The sequence below is a fragment of the Mobula hypostoma genome, chromosome 6, assembly GCF_963921235.1.
Source record: "Mobula hypostoma chromosome 6, sMobHyp1.1, whole genome shotgun sequence".
NCBI classification, from domain to species: Eukaryota; Metazoa; Chordata; class Chondrichthyes; order Myliobatiformes; family Myliobatidae; genus Mobula; species Mobula hypostoma.
Genome location: NC_086102.1, coordinates 176,325,613 through 176,341,532, shown reverse-complemented (window position 1 = coordinate 176,341,532; position 15,920 = coordinate 176,325,613). Strand labels below are relative to the sequence as shown.

At 40.4% G+C, this 15,920-nt stretch overlaps 1 protein-coding gene across 1 annotated transcript in view; it reads left to right on the top strand.

Annotated features, from left to right (window-relative positions):
• Nucleotides 1-15,920, top strand: part of ly75 (lymphocyte antigen 75) — a 186,145-nt gene that overhangs the window by 42,217 nt on the left and 128,008 nt on the right. Inside the window, exons 8-10 of the mRNA XM_063052314.1 lie at nt 2,471-2,628; nt 10,830-10,943; nt 13,096-13,184. Coding sequence (XP_062908384.1) covers nt 2,471-2,628; nt 10,830-10,943; nt 13,096-13,184 — 361 coding nt within the window. The remainder of the gene's footprint in view (nt 1-2,470; nt 2,629-10,829; nt 10,944-13,095; nt 13,185-15,920) is intronic.

The following is a 15,920-nucleotide window of genomic DNA, read 5'->3' as shown; positions in this document are numbered from 1 at the left end:
CAAGAGCAATCTAGCAATGTCGAATATGTTGACAGTCGCCAAGGAAATGACATCTCAATAATGACCTGTATTAAAAGCTTGAGGTTTCAGAAAATGTCAGGTGGAAAATGTAACAAGAATAGTTGCCTCCTTGGATGCTATTCTACTCTCTTCTGAAATTTGCAAAGAATGTCCTCTGTACATCCTTTTCTTTCCTAGACAGATACATAATCATTTTGCTGGAGTTTTCAGTTTAAAATTTCCAGGCAGTAGCTTGGACCATTTCTTTGTCCAAAAGTACTTTGAATACAGATTGCATTTCACAAAATACCTGTTTTCCAGAAAATTGTGTGCATGGAGGGAGATTCAAATGTCAGTAGAACAGTGCTCTCTTTCTGTTGGCTTTGGGTTCTGCTATAAAGAAACAGAATTTTAACATGTTTCTTTCTCAACTATAAGCATTGCAACTTCGGTAATAGATCTTTGAGACCCTCCATTAGTTGTGGTTGACCACGGAGGTTGCGTCCCAGCTGGCTACACGATACACAAGCCAATATGCAAGCCAGGGCAGTATGATATGGAGAGCAAGCTGTTGCCCGTGTATTAGGGTCCCCCTCTCTACACAGCATGAATCTAAAAGAATGACAGAGACCGATATAGTTTGGCATCAGTGGCATCCCAGGAGTTGCCATTCAGTGTTGCACTCAATATAGGACTGCCTTACTCCCAAAGCCTTCCCCATGCGTGGGTATAGTCACAAGGCAGGGGAGGTGTGAGATCAGAGTTTTCCTCCTAGATGAGCTGCCAACTCCCTGATGAGCCCTATCTGCCTGAAGCAACTGGTATTAAGGTGCCAGTAACCCACCTTTGCCCTTTCTTCTGTCAGTAGATCCAATATTTTTAATGTTTAAAGTAATATTTTTAAAGTAATTGATGTAATATTTTAAATTAATCATTTTTCTTAACTTCTGTTACTGGCTTGCTGTAGTGGCTTTTTTTGAAAGTTAGAGGCACTGGTTTCAAAAACTGATAAATCTCACCACCAATTTCAGCATGCATTCATAAAGCTGGATCCACCTCTGTCTGCTAGAACTTCCTTAGCCCCAACCAATGGTCACGTTTTCCTTTCAATAATCTCTCAGTTAATGCTGCCACTCTCTTTTATGCCATTCCGTGAAGCATTACATCCAGAACCTGCCCTCTCGCCTTCCTCGTCACTGCAATCTACTACTTTCCACCTGCCTTCTCCTTTCTCTTCCATTTTTACCACTGCATTATGTTCAGCCCTACCTTGGCTTGCGGCCTCCTAAAGGTTGCTTGAGAGTTTCTTGGAAACTAATCTTTATCTCCTCATACCGCTGCTGACAACCAAAAAAATATATTTAATTCCTCCAGTTTTAAACTGCGGCAACATTCAATTTCTCCTGTTCCATAACGTCACCAGCTGTGGACAGACATCCAGCTTGGTAACGTTGACACACTGACATCACACTAAGATCTCTCCTCTTCCAAGTGGTCAGATAAAGGTCTGGTTGTCTGAGGCAAAGTTGAGAAACTTTAATGTAGAATGGAAAGAAGTGTATGACTTGGAACAAACCTAAGTTTGGGTCTCTGTGGATGGGAGAGCATTTGGGGAATGCAAGTCAGAGATTGAGCTTTCCTTCATTTGGGCTGAAGAGCAGGGTTTTTGGAGTTTGCATGGTAAGGAACTAGAGTAATGTGATTTGAGTGCTGCTCAGTGTACTGTGTAGAGTAATAGCAGCAGCAAAATGGTCAGAACTAGTATGTTTAAATCATAAGACCATTAAGCAGAATTGGGCCATTTGGCTCATTGAGTCTGCTCTGCCATTTTATTATGACTAATTTATTATCCCTCTCAACCTCACTCTCCTACCCTATCCCAGTGACCTTTGACACCATTACTAATAAAGAACCTACCAGCCTCCGCTTTAAATATATCCAACAACTTGCCCTCCATAGACATCTGTGGCAACAAATCTGGCCAAGAAATTCCTCCTCATCTCTGTTCTAAGTGAATGTCCCTCTGGTCCTAGACTCCCCCACTATAGGAAACACCCTCTCCACATCCACTTTATCTAGGCTTTTCAATATTTGATGTTTCAATGAGATCCCACTCTTCCACCACCCCCCCCCCCCCATTCTTCCAAGTACAGGCCCAGAACATGACGTCATTGTATTCACAAGCAAATGAGGATCAACAGAGTGGAAACTGTGGGTTCTCTTTCAAGGAGGAAAAAACATAGACAGAGGAGTTGTCATTTTATTGTCATCACGTTAGCTGAGGTTAATCATCTGGGATAAGAATTGTAGTGGTAAACCAGGTTTTCTTTGGCAATCTTACCAAAGGCTGAAATAGAAACCCTTAATCTGCTGCATCTTTGCTCCTGTAATTTATTTAAGTTTTAAAATGATGAATTTATCTTAAATTAATCATGATTTATTTTCTTAGCTATTGTTATTTGTTCTTTAGCTGACAGTTTGGATGTGTGGACTGGATTAAGAAGTAACAGTTTCCCAGCCTTGTTTCATTGGTCAGATGGATCAAAAGTGACATTCACTTACTGGGACCAGGCTGAACCTAATATACCCTTTAACACCACAACACACTGTGTATCCTATTCGAGAAAGGTAAGTTCTCTTTTTTTAATAATTTTTTTAAATAATCTTTCCGATATAATCTACTTCGTTTGTTAATGCATGATCAGACTTAATTTTACTTGGGAAATAATCAACAGATCTGATTCAGGGAAAATGAGGCCCAAGAATACTTAGCTTATCCAACACTTGGTTGACTATTAAACATCCTCACAATTGCACTTTTCATCCCCTTTCAGCATTCTGAATGGACTGCCCTTCCATAATTGCTGGGCCAAAAGATCTTGAGGAGTAGAATTTAAAATTCTTTTCATTTTGACTAGTTCTGTGTTCTTATAATGTTCAAACTTCAAAATAAATTTAATATCAAAGTACGTATGTCACCATGTACAACCTTGAGATTCATTTGCTTGCAAGCATACTCAATAACTCCATAATAGAATCAATGCAAGACTGCACCAGCTTGGGCGTTCAACCAGAGTGCAAAATATAACAAACTATGCAAGTCCAAAAGAAGTAAATAATAAGAAGAAATAAATAAGCAATATATATCGAGAACATGAGATGAAGAGTCCTTGAAAGTGAGTTATTAGCTTGTGGGAACATTTCAATGGTGCTTTTTTTTTAAATCAATTAGTGGATGACATTGGAGGGTGGTGGGATGGAGATGTGTCTCTACCAGAGGAGGTGAAAGGTTATCTTTTCCTCCACTAGCCTGCAGACCACCCTTGGGCAAGGTGTAGTGCCTGCTTAGCCCCCCAGTCAAGGTCACATTAACCCATGGGAGCAGGTGGTGGATGGTCCTATGAGTAGCTGGTACAAGTCACAAGTCCTGGTTATGCGACCACTGAAGCCAGGCAGATGATATCTGCAGGGTGTTGATAATGGTCAGCCTACTTCATTATTTTAGGGTATAGTATTGCACTTGAAGATTATAATACTTGGAAATAATATTCCACTTATTTTCTTTGGATGCTCTGCTCTTTTTGTTGTGGCTTTAGGTAAATAGTAGCAAGAAGCTAGGCAGTAGTTCCTGATTATTTTAGATACCCTTGTGAGTTTAAAGGACTGAGTTCAGTTGGCACAGTGTTGAGCTAAGGCTGGTATTCAAGTGCTCCAAAGCAGTCAGCAACTCAGATATGGAATAGCTTCAACAGCCTCAAATTTGCTTAGGTGAATTGGAATGCAGATATTACCATCCAAGTCTGCATTTATTGTCCATCCTCAATTGACCTTTGCAAGGTATAAGTGAGATGCTCATCCTTTCTAAGATGAGGGGCCCAGACCTGCTGAAATACTCCAAGTGAGGCCTCATCAGTGCTTTTTAAAGCACTCTCACTGGAGAGTGTTCAAAGGAGATTCATGAAAATTACTCCAGCATTGAATGGCTTGTTACATGAAGAGCGTTTAGCGCTGGGCCTGTATTCACTAGAGTTCAGAAGAATGAGGGGTGACCTCATTGAAATCTATCGAGTGGTGAAAGGCCTTGATAGAGTGCATGTGGAGAGGATGTTTCCTGTGGTGGGAGAGTCTTAAGACCAGAGGACACAGGCTCAGAATAGAGGGACGCATTTTTTAGAATGGAGATGAGGAATCTCTTCAGCCAGAAAGTGGTGAATCTATGGAATACTTTGCCACAGGCAGCTGTGGATGTCGAGTCTTTATGTATATTTAAGGAAGCGGTTGATAGATTCTTGATTGGTCAGGGCATGAAGGGATATGGGGAGAAGGCAGGAGACTGGGGTTGAGGGGAATATTGGATCAGCCATGACAAAATGGCGGAGCAGACTCAATGGGCTGAATGACCTAATTCTGCTCCTATATCTTATGGTCTTACAGTTTTATAGATGTCATTCATGACAGTTCCCATCAAAGGAAGGAATTAATGTTTAAGATAATGGATGAGATTGAGCAGGCTGCATTTTTCAAGATGCTTTTTGAGACTTATTCGAACAGCAGTCAAACACTGGAGTAAAAGTATTCCATGTTACTTTCTGTAGATGTATGTGAAGCGTGGCTATTTGAGTGTCCGTGGGCCCGTTGGGTTTATGGAGTCTGGAAGAGAACTCCTTCAAATCTCTCCTAACTAAAAAGGGACCTGCCTTTCAAGTGCACTGCAATTCCTGGTTGTACCATGTATATTCTAGACAATTCAGTCAAATGTCGTGAAACTACTTTAACATTTTAAATGAGCTTTCTTTTCATTCTTGAGAGGTCACTTGGGTTGCTCAATGGATGATTCTGGGGAAAAAATTGATGCTTTCAGCAGTAGTCTCAACTTCAGTGGTTGGTAGGTGCCCGTTATTCCTCGGGTGTTATTCCCTACTTAAATTAAAATGTAGTCCTGAAAATTCAATCTGCAAAGCAACCTGCTTAATGGTTTTGGGGTATGACATAAAAAAGGTTGGGAACCCCTAGATTAATGGAAGCAATGAAGCATGGATTTTTTTTTTTCTTTACTAGTAATTGTAGTTCAGAGTAGGTTATCCTATATTAATTTTTTGACCTAACTGGTAAAAATTATCCTTGTGCAACACGTATGCCTGAATTTGCAGCATCTTGTGTTTATGATTATCCGTGATCACTTGTGCGGCACTGTCAAGAAGGCGACTCGTGCGAGCATCTCTGATGGGATCAGTCACGTATTCCACTTTCAGTCTGCTACAGCAGAGAAACTACATCTAAGGTCTGTACACTTAGTAACATGACTTTAAGGCAATTTAAAAAATCACTACTCAAAGTCAACGGAACTGGAACGGACTTTGGTCACTTGCAAGGTTCCTTTTAAGCAGAAGGAAGGATGATTTGGTTTAACACTTCATCTAAGAAAGCGTGGCTTACAACTCCCAATACCAACCATCTTCCTGGTAAACATAGTCCCTGGTAAATAAAGCCGAATATTTCAGAACTAGATCGCTGTACCAGAGAGACAGTAAAAGTTGTTGCATTCTTTGTTTCATGGAACCTTGTTCCATGCCATTCTGAATGAAGTGGTATAGCTTGAAAGTTTCATAATATGCGGCCAGTATGGGACTGCTGAGTCTTTGAAAGGCAGAGGAGGTGGAGTTTACTTCAGGATTGACCTGTTGTGATGCTATCCTCGTCCTGCTCGTCCAACCTGCAATATCTCACAATCAAGTGTCATCTATTTTATCTGCCATGGGAGATTTCAACAATCATTTTGGTAGTGGTGTACATCTCACTTCAGGCTAGTGTCAAACAGGCTCTAGACAAACTGAGCAACAGAATAAACAGGCATAAAACAGCGTATCCTGGAGCCTTCCCCATCATTTGGGGGAATTTTAACCAAGCCAGTTTGAAAAAATTTCTAAATAATAATTAACAACAAATTGCTTGTGGTACAGGAGGGACCAAAACGCTGGACCACTGTTACACCACCATCAAGAGTGTACTTCTACTCCCTGAGTATAGGCAGAGACTAAAGACTGCAGCACCAGTAGCGAGGATCAAACAGGAGTGCTTACAGGACTGCTTTGAATCAATGGATGGACTGGACTGCATTCAGGGATTCATCTTCAAGTTTGAATGAGTACGCAGCGTCTGTCACTGACTTCATTAAAACCTGTGTGGATGAGTGTGTGCAGATGAGAACATGCTGTACGTAGCCAAATCAAAAGCCGTGGATGAACCAGGAGGTCTGAAGACTGCTGAGGGCTGGATCTGTTACATTCAAGTCGGGCGACCCAGGTCTGTACAAGAAAACCAGGTATGCCTTGAGGAGGACCACCTTGAGCAAAAGAACAACTCCGAGCAAGGTTGGAGGTGGAATTGGATGCAGGTCAACTTTGGTAGGGTTTGTAGGCCATTACTTATTACAAAGTAAAACCCAACATAATGAATGGCTGTGATGCTTCACTCCCAGATATGCTCAACCCCTTTTATGCTTTGAAAGGGAGAATAAAACTACAGCTAGGAGGATCCCTTCTGCACCCAGTGACCCTTTGATCTCTGTCTTAGAGGCTGTCGTCTTTCGAGGGAGTGAACCCTCACAAGGTGACAGCCCCGAAGGAGTACCTGGTAGGGCTCTTGTGTAAATATTCAGGCTTATGGGAGCAACTCCCCCTCTGTTCCAAGGACTGAACTCGTCCCTTTTCTCCTCGAGTAAGGACATCCTTCCTTAAAGGCTCATTTGGTGTAAGTGAAGAGGGAAAGAGGGTGTGGTTGTAGTTAGGTGAGGTGTATTACTGATGTTTTCGAGCTGTTGTCCTAAAGGTCTGATGGTATATACCTGCATTTTCTCTCTTTGTCATTTCGCTATCTTTTGCACTGGAAATATTTTTGCATTTTGTTTAAAAGTTTTTCCACTTCCGGCACACCATAAACACCTCTGCACTGAATGTACTTTAATGTCCCGCTGTTGGATTTTTTTTAAAGTCCACACCTTCATAAGGGCACACAACCCTCAGCAAAACCCTCGGTATGACAGACCACATCACCCAGGCCATGCCTTGTTCTCGTTGCTACCGTCAGGAAGGGGATAGAGATGCCTGAAGGCACACACTCAACAGTTCAGGAACTGCTTCTTCCCTGTCGTCCAATTTCTGAATGGACATTGAACCCATGAACATTACCTCACTACTTTTTTGTGTTTATTTTTACACTACTTATTTAATTCAACTGTCTATATGTAAATATGTATGTGTGTGTATGTATATATGTTTTTGTATATATTTACTGTAATTCACTTTTTTCTCTTTTATTTATTGCGTTGTACTGCTGCTGCAAAGACAACAAATATCGTATGCCAGTGATATTAAACCTGATTCTGATACCAATTTTGAGATGTCTGTAATGCAATGTAACAGAGTTTGGTGGCTCAAAGTTTATGTAACCGTGCAAATCTCAGTGAAAGGACTTTTCATTGCTTTGCAATCTATCATGCAGTAATGGACACTAAAAGGAAGCTTCAAGGTGCTGAATTTGTCCAATGTGAATTTGATGGGAATCAAAAACATTGTTGAATTCCTTCCTGGTGCCAATGAAGAACACAATAACTAGCCAGCAATAGAAATACTGATTTTTTTTTTCATTTAATATTTGTGTGAAGCCGGAGAATGAAATGTATTCACCATCCACAAAGTTTTCAAAATATCTTAGAATAAATAGCAAACAATTCCTTAAAGTGCCATAAGTAGGGTCATTTTGTGTGATTCCTAATCTTTCAATAGAGTCATAGAAAAGCACAGCACAGAAACAGACCCTTCAGCCCATATAGTCTGTGCTGAATCATTTAAGCAGCCTACTCCCATCGACATCACCAAAACCATAGTCCTCCATACCCCTACCGTCCACATACCTAACCAAACCTCTCTTAAAACATCAGAATTGAGCTCGCATGCAGTACGTGTTGGCAGCTCACGACCCTCTGAGTGAAGAAGTTTCTCTTTGTGTCCATATCGACACCCATCATAATTTTGTATACCTCGATCAAATTTCCTCTCAATCTTCTACATTCCAAGGAATGAAATCCTATTCAATCTTTCCTTACAACTCAGGGGGTCCTCCAGACCTGGCAACATCCTTGTAAATTTTCTCTGTACTCTTTAAATCTTATTGATGCCTTTTCTGTCGGTAGGTGACCAAAACTGCACACAATATTCCAAATCAGGCCTCACCAATGTCTTGAACAACTTCAGCATAACATCCTATCTCCGATACTCAATAATTTGATTTCTGAAGGCCAGTGTGCCTCCTATGGACCTGTATTTCCAGATCCTTTTTGTTCTACTGCACTCCTCAGTGCTCTAACGCTCATTGTATAAGGCCTATTCTTGTTGGCCCTATCAATGTGCACCACATCACACTTGTCTGCATTAAATTCCTTCTGCCATTTTTCCAGCTGCAAGCTCCAATAGTCTTCCTCGCTGTCCACTGCCCTCCTCCCCCACCCCCAAAATCTTGGTGTCATCCACAAATTTGCTGATCCAGTTAATCACATTATCATCCAGATCGGTGACAAACAGCAATGAACTCGGCACCAATCCCTGTGGCACTCCACCAGTCACGGGCCGCCAGTCAGATAGTCCACCATCTACGACCTCTCTCTGGTTTCTCCCACAAAGCTAAAGTCTAATCCAATTTAGTACCTCATCGTGAATGCCAAGCAACTGAACCTCTTGACCAGCCTCCCATGCAGGATCTTGTCAAATGACTTACCAAAGTACATGCAGACAACATCCACTACCTTGCCTTCGTCCATTTTCCTGGTAATTTCCTAAAGCTCAAGATTGGTTAGGCATGACCTATCACACACAAAGCCACACTGACTGTCCTTATTCAGTCCATGTTTATCCAAATACTTGTATATCCGGTCCCTTTGCATACCTTCCAATAACATCCCCACTACTGATGTCAGGCTCAGCAGCCTATAATTCCCTGGTTTAATTTTAGGCCTTTCTTAAACAATGGAGCAACATTGGCTATCATTTCAATCCTCTGGTACCTCACCTGTCACTAGGGATGATTTAAATATCTCTGCTAAGGCCCTGGCAATTTCTGCTCTTGCCTCCCGTACAGTCCGAGGGAGCACCTTGTCAGGCCTTGGGGATTTATCCACCTTAGTTTGCCTCAGGACCACAAACAATACCTCGTCTGTAATCTGTATAGGATTCATGAAGTTGATGCCTCACTTCTATAGACTCTGTGTCCATCTGTTTAGTAAGTCTATGGAATCCTAATTCTAAAATCTATCCCTGAACAAAAGGGATCATTTTTCTTAGTTTAAAAACTATAAGGAGACAAATTATTCATTCTTTCATTGGTCATGTATTCTAATTAATAATGTGATTTGAGTTCTTTTTTCCATCAATTGCAATTCAAGTGTTTTTAACTCCATCTCCAGAGACCCGAGCATAAGAAGGTTCAGGTGGGCTGCCAAGACAGGGCTGTTGATATTTGGATGAATCCTTAAATAGTTGTGAAAACCACTGTGATATAAAGAAAGAACACAAGAATCCTCATGGTCAATTGGCCAAAATCTTTCCATCACTAAAACAGATTGGTTGAACACAATCTCATAGCAGTTTGAGTGAAATCTTAATTATGTTTTGGCAGAATCCTCCAGGTTCATTGGAAGGACTATTCACTTTAGTGTCTTCTCCCAGGCCATGTGACACTTGATGAGTTACACTGGGTAGACGAAGTTGTTTGTAATGCTGATGCCAGACTCCTGAAGTAGGTGTTCTGCTCCAAGTTCTGTCGTGGAATGAGATACGAGGTGGATGGGAAAAGTTTCAAGAATATTTTCCAAGCCTCTGAAGAAATGTGAACTTCCCACTGCCTCTTTAAAATCCTCTGGCCCATGACCATTCAGTCTAAAAGAAGCATGTGAGAATGTATTGAGAATCATGAAGTCAAGAATTGGAACCATACATAGTAACAGGAGTCGGCTAGCTTACAAATTACCCACCTGCTAGTTCTTGAGCCACTCAGGAACCTTCAATCTGAAATGGAAGTAACTTTGTTTTGATCCAGAGGAGAAATTTAAAGGAACTTTATGCAAATCAGCAGCCATATTTTCTCCATTGCAACACTGGTCCCATTTCAAAACTTCATTGACTGATGAAACCATTTGGAACAGGCTGAGTCTTAAAGTGCAATGTACACTTAAACGCCACTTTGTTAGGTACTTCCTGTACCAAATGACGTGGCCACTGAGCGCCCATCCACTTCAAGGTTCAATATGTTGGCCATTCAGAGATGTTCTTTTGCACACCACTGTTGTACTGCATGGTTGTTTGAGTTGCTGTCGGCTTCCTGTCAACTGGAACATGTCTAGCTTTTCTTCTCTGTCTCTCATTATCAAGGCATTTTTGACCACAGAAATGCTACTTAGTGGATGGCTTTTGTTTTTCACACCATTCTCTTTTAACTCTAGAGACTTGTCTGTGAAAATCCCAGAAAATCAGCAGTTTCTGAGATACTCAAACCACCCCATCTGGCACCAATGATCAAAGTCACTTAGGTCACATTTCTTCTCCATTCTGATGTTTAGTCCGAACAACAACTGAACTTCTTGACCATGTCTGCATGATTTTACGCATTGAGTTGCTGGCACAGGATTGGCTGATAAGGCATTTGTATTACCAGGCAGTTGCACCTGATGAAGTGATGGCTGAGTGCACGTAGACTTCTTTAGATACATGTAGAGTATTGCATTCAATAAAAATTAATAATTTATCGGTTAAACTTTTAAAAACTTTTATATTTTGCAGTTGGGTCGATGGAAGTATAAAAATTGTGACAACAAGCTGTCATATGTTTGTAAAAAGGCAGGGAAGATTAAGAATGAATCCAGCCTCTCTGATGTAGGGTGCCCTGAGAATGAGGTAATTATTATAACCTTCAAAAGTGCATCTTTGATTCTTTTAACTTGGCTTTAGAATGTTTGTTCTGTTTACATCTCTAAATATACCAAAAAAAACCCTTGCAAACAGCTTCTCAGCTAACAATTAAATGTTACATGGGTGTTATTTTCACTATATTCACTCAGTCGTATTTAGAATATTGTCTTATTCGGTGACACCTGCAAATAGTATTTTCTGCTGTGCCTTTTTTCTGTGTTTCTATTATAGCATCCTGTTCTACAGACTAATAAACCAAGAACTTATGCCTACAATTTCACTGATACTCTTAGTTATGTCACTTTTGAACATTCCATAGGAGAGGGTTGATTTGTATTAGGTTAATTTTACAGGGAATTGCAACAGAATTCTGGTATGTTTGAAGCACGGCCAATCTTGATTCATCCAGACAAGAGAATGGGCCTCACTTTTGCATTCAATAAAGCAAATGTCCTCTACCCAACTTTCATGACAATAAAAGTCTATGATAAGACCCAGAAATTGTGGATCATTTATCATATCTCAGAACCTCTCAATGAAGGTGAGATCATGAAATTTATCATCACCGTAAGAGAATCAGTACAGTTTTTGCCATTAATTGACTTGATACAAATCTCATTATCTATGGATTCATGAATAGCCACCCTGTCCTTAGTTTTTTTTAAATACAGGAATTGATTCAAGGATCTTCTCAAAGTATCCTTGGGGATGGTGTGTCTTTTTAACTTGTAGGAATCCCTAAACCATCACTGTTCAAAATGGGAAAGGAGTATTGGGTGATGTTGAAATATTTGATCTGTTTGTCAGGAGCAAAGACATCCCCAGTGTGAATGTTGGAAGGAGTGTATCACCCCCAAAATGGCATACCCCAACCCATGTTGGTCTGCTCAACCATCACACATTGAATTGATCAAGTCACTCTTGCTACCGAGCTACAGTCAAGGAAGTAATACACAGCAAGTTGGATTGGGGATGGAGCTTCAAAAAAAGCAGCATTGATATTTTAAATGAAAAATCAGAAACCTGCAGAAATATGGCGGGGGGGGGTGAGAATGCAAAACTGAAAACACACAGCAGGTCAGTCAGTTTCTGTGGGAGAAACGGGTAGAGTTTCAGATCAAAGGCTCTTCAGCAGGAATGGGAAAGCAGTTCAATTTTAAGATGCAGAGAGGATGAAACACAGGTTAGAGCCTTTGCAATGAACTGAAGAGGAAAGGAGAATGTTGGAAATGTTGAGCAGGCAAAACAGGTATGGGATGATCTTCGTCCTCTGCATTCTTCTCCCACCTTCTCTGCAACTCTAAGCCAACTTGTATTACGTTTTCCCAATTCTAATGTAGACTCTTGACCTGTGACATCGACTACGCACCTTCACCCACAGACACTGCCTGGCCAAAGTGTTTGCAGGAATTTCTGATTTTAAACACCTTGTATGCACTCAGTGGCCATTTATCAGATACTTCCTGTACCTAATGAAGTGGCCACAGAGTGCATGTTCCTTGTCTTCTGCTGTTGTGGCCCATCCACTACAAAGTTGAACATATCCATTCAGACTTGCTCTTCTGCATGCCAATGTTGTAACGTGGTTATTTGAGTTGCTGTCAGCTTGAGTCAGTTTCGCAATTCTCCTGTGACATCTCTCAGTTCTGTGATGCCTTCACTCACAGAACTGTCACTCACTGGATGTCTTTAGTTTTTGTTTGCACCATTCTGTGCAAACTCTAGAGACTCTTGTGTGTGGAAATTCCAGGAGATAAGCATTCTCTGAGATACTCAAACCATCCCATCTGGCAACAGCATCTATTTCCATAGTCAAAGTCACTTAGACCCCATTCCATTCCTTCCACATTCCGATGTTTAGTCTGAACAACAATTGAACCTGTTGAACAAGTCTGCATGCTTTTACACTGCCACATGATTGGCTGATTAGATATTTGCATTAATAAGCAGGTTTACAATAAAGTGGCTACTGAGTGTATATAGTTATTAGAGGTTTATGTAAATAAGTACAAAGTTTGCCCATTTAAAATTAACTTTAGTTCAAGAGGCAGAAAAACATAAACCAGTAAAATTTGAAAAGGTGTAACCTGTTTAATTTTTGAAGGTTGAAAATTTTATTTTCTTCCTTTTTTTAAAGAACTGGAGAAGGCATGGAGATTACTGCTACAAACTTGATTCAGCAGAGGTCAAATTTGAATCCAAATGTCACCTAACAATACAAAACAGGTATACAAGACTTTGCAATTTATTTTTTTGAAAATGTTTACATTTTAAAAATATTTTTATCCAAACACAACATTTTTATGTAAAAGTTTGACTGACATAACTTTTGTAGTCTAGACGTTAATTTGCGTTTTAGCCGGTGTTTTCCGAAAAGCCCTGTTTTTGTATGGGGGGGTGGTCCATATTGGTGCATTCTTTTATGCACTTTTTGTGAAATAATAGAAACCAAAACTTGGAAAGTAATAATATGCTTTCAGAACAAACAGTGGACCAAAATTTAGCTTGATGATTTTAAATCTAAAACAGATTACTACTTTGTTTTGTTTCTATTGTGATGGCATTTATTTCTGCTTATGCAAAAGTACCAAATATTACAATTGTGGTGATTGCATATATACACTAATGCGAGCAACTCACTAGTTTTTAGGTGCTTGAAGCTGTAAGGCATGCAATTCTCCCAACCTTAATGGAGGTCAGCTGTCAGCTTTTCTAGTGAATCTGGAATATTGCAGTAATCACATGATTGTTTTTATGTGTGCAGATGCTTCCAAACTTGCATTCCCCCACTCGTAGATAGCTGAAAATGTAGTTCAAATCGCTGCTCTTCAGGTCTTTCAAAGTTCCAAGTAAATTTATTATCAAGGTACACATGTCAACATGTACAACCCTGAGGTTCATGTTCTTGTGGGCATACTCATTAAGTCTGTCGAATAATAACCATAACAGAGTCAATGAAAGACCACCTAACTTGGACATTCAACCAGAGTGCAGAGGTCAACAAACTGTGCAAATACAAAAATAAAGAAATAATAATAACAAATAATAAATGTCATGAACTTGAGATGAAGAGTCCTTGAATGTGAGTCCATTGGTTGTAGGAACACTTCAATGATGGGCAAATGAAGTTATCTCCATTGATTTCAGAGCCTGATGGTTCAGGGTTAGTAGCTGTTCCTGAACCTAGTGATGTGAGTTCTGAGGCACCTATACCACCTTCCCAAAGGCAGGGGTGAGAAGAGAGCACGTTCTGGGTGATGGGGGTCCTTGATGATAGATGCTGCTTTCCTGTAACAGTGTTTCATGTACTGCTCAATGGTGCTGAGAGCTTTACCCATGCTGGCTTGGGCCATATCCAATACTTTTTGTAGAAGTTTCTGTTCAAAGACATTGGTGTTTCCATACCAGGCTGTGATGCAGGCAGGCTTTATACTTGTAATGAGAAAAGGAAATGTATTCTTGACTGTACATATGGTTTTATATATTGACAAGAGTCTGCTGGACTCCAGGAAGTATTTGCACCAGAGGAGGATGACTCGTACTTTGTTACAAACTGGGTTCAACATGTCTTAATGGTACCATCTTCCAGTAAAACTGTATTCCATAGGACTAATGTACCAATGCTCACTCTGCATTATTATGCAACTTGGATTCGGATAAGAACAGGAGCAGGAGTCGGCCATCTGGCCTATTGAGTGTGCGCCGCTGTTCAATAAGATCATGACTGATCTGGTCATGGACTCATCTCCACCTACCTGCCTTTTTCCCATAACCTTTAATTCCCCTACTATCCAACCTTGTCTTAAATATATTTACTGAGGTAGCCTCCACTGCTTCATTGGGCAGAGAATTCCACAGATCACAGCACATATAACTCTACAGACCTGTAACAGAAGGTAATCAAACTCTGGTAGTGTTATTCTATTGAACATTTATAATGAAAATTTTTTGAAATTTTGTCTTTGTTTTCTAATTCAGCAGCAAAAGGTATCAAAGGAGGCACTGAACATGTATTAAGGTTATAACTTACCTCCCATTCTGCCGTTGGCATTTAGGGCAGCAATGAAGGTCCTCTATCTCTGTGTGTCCTTGGCCACTCAAATGTTGAAGGATTCTTCATTGCTGTTTCCATAACAATTTTTTTTGTCCAGTCAGGATTGTTAGCCCTGAGCTGAACCCCGGAACCTGGAGAACAGGTGGATCACTCTTGGTTTTTTCTCTACCCTTTGACCTGTTTGACATGGGTGACCCTGCCAAGAGCCAAAGCATAAAGCTCTGACTCCAGCCAACATACCTCTCCGGGTCATTAAGGTGATAAGAAATTACTTCATTAGAGTTATGTAAAGAATAAAATATAGAAAGAAAGAAAAAATGGTTAATAAATTAGTAAAAGAGACAAGATGATATTTATCAACCAATGACTAAGCCATGTCGCACAATAATCTGTCAGAGGGAACTGCAAGTGCCCAACAGCTTTTCCAGTCTTCCTTCCCTCCCAGTGTCTGTCTGTCTGGCTCTCTCGCTCTCTTGAGGCTAGTTGTGACACAGCCTAAGAGAAGATTCCCACTTAAAGAAATTGTCCCCTTTTTATACCTTTCAAGATGCCTTTAAAAATCTAATATAACTTTTACCCCAGTAATTTTCCATCCCTTAGTGGTACTGGCCTGTATTTAATTACGGCTTTCAGCCTAGGCACGTAACAGGGCAGCACAGTAACGTATTTAGCAGAATGCTTTACAGTATCAGTGGCTGGGGTTCAATTCCCACAGCTGTCTTTAAGGAGTTTGTACGTTCTCCCCATGACCACATGGGTTTCCTCCAAGTACTCTGGTTTTCTCCATCAATCATTGTAAATTATCCCATGATTAGGTTAGAGTTAAATCAGGTTGCTGGGCAGCGTGACTCAAAGGGCCAGAAGAGCCTACTCCGCACTAATTCTCAGTTAATCAATAAATAAACCAA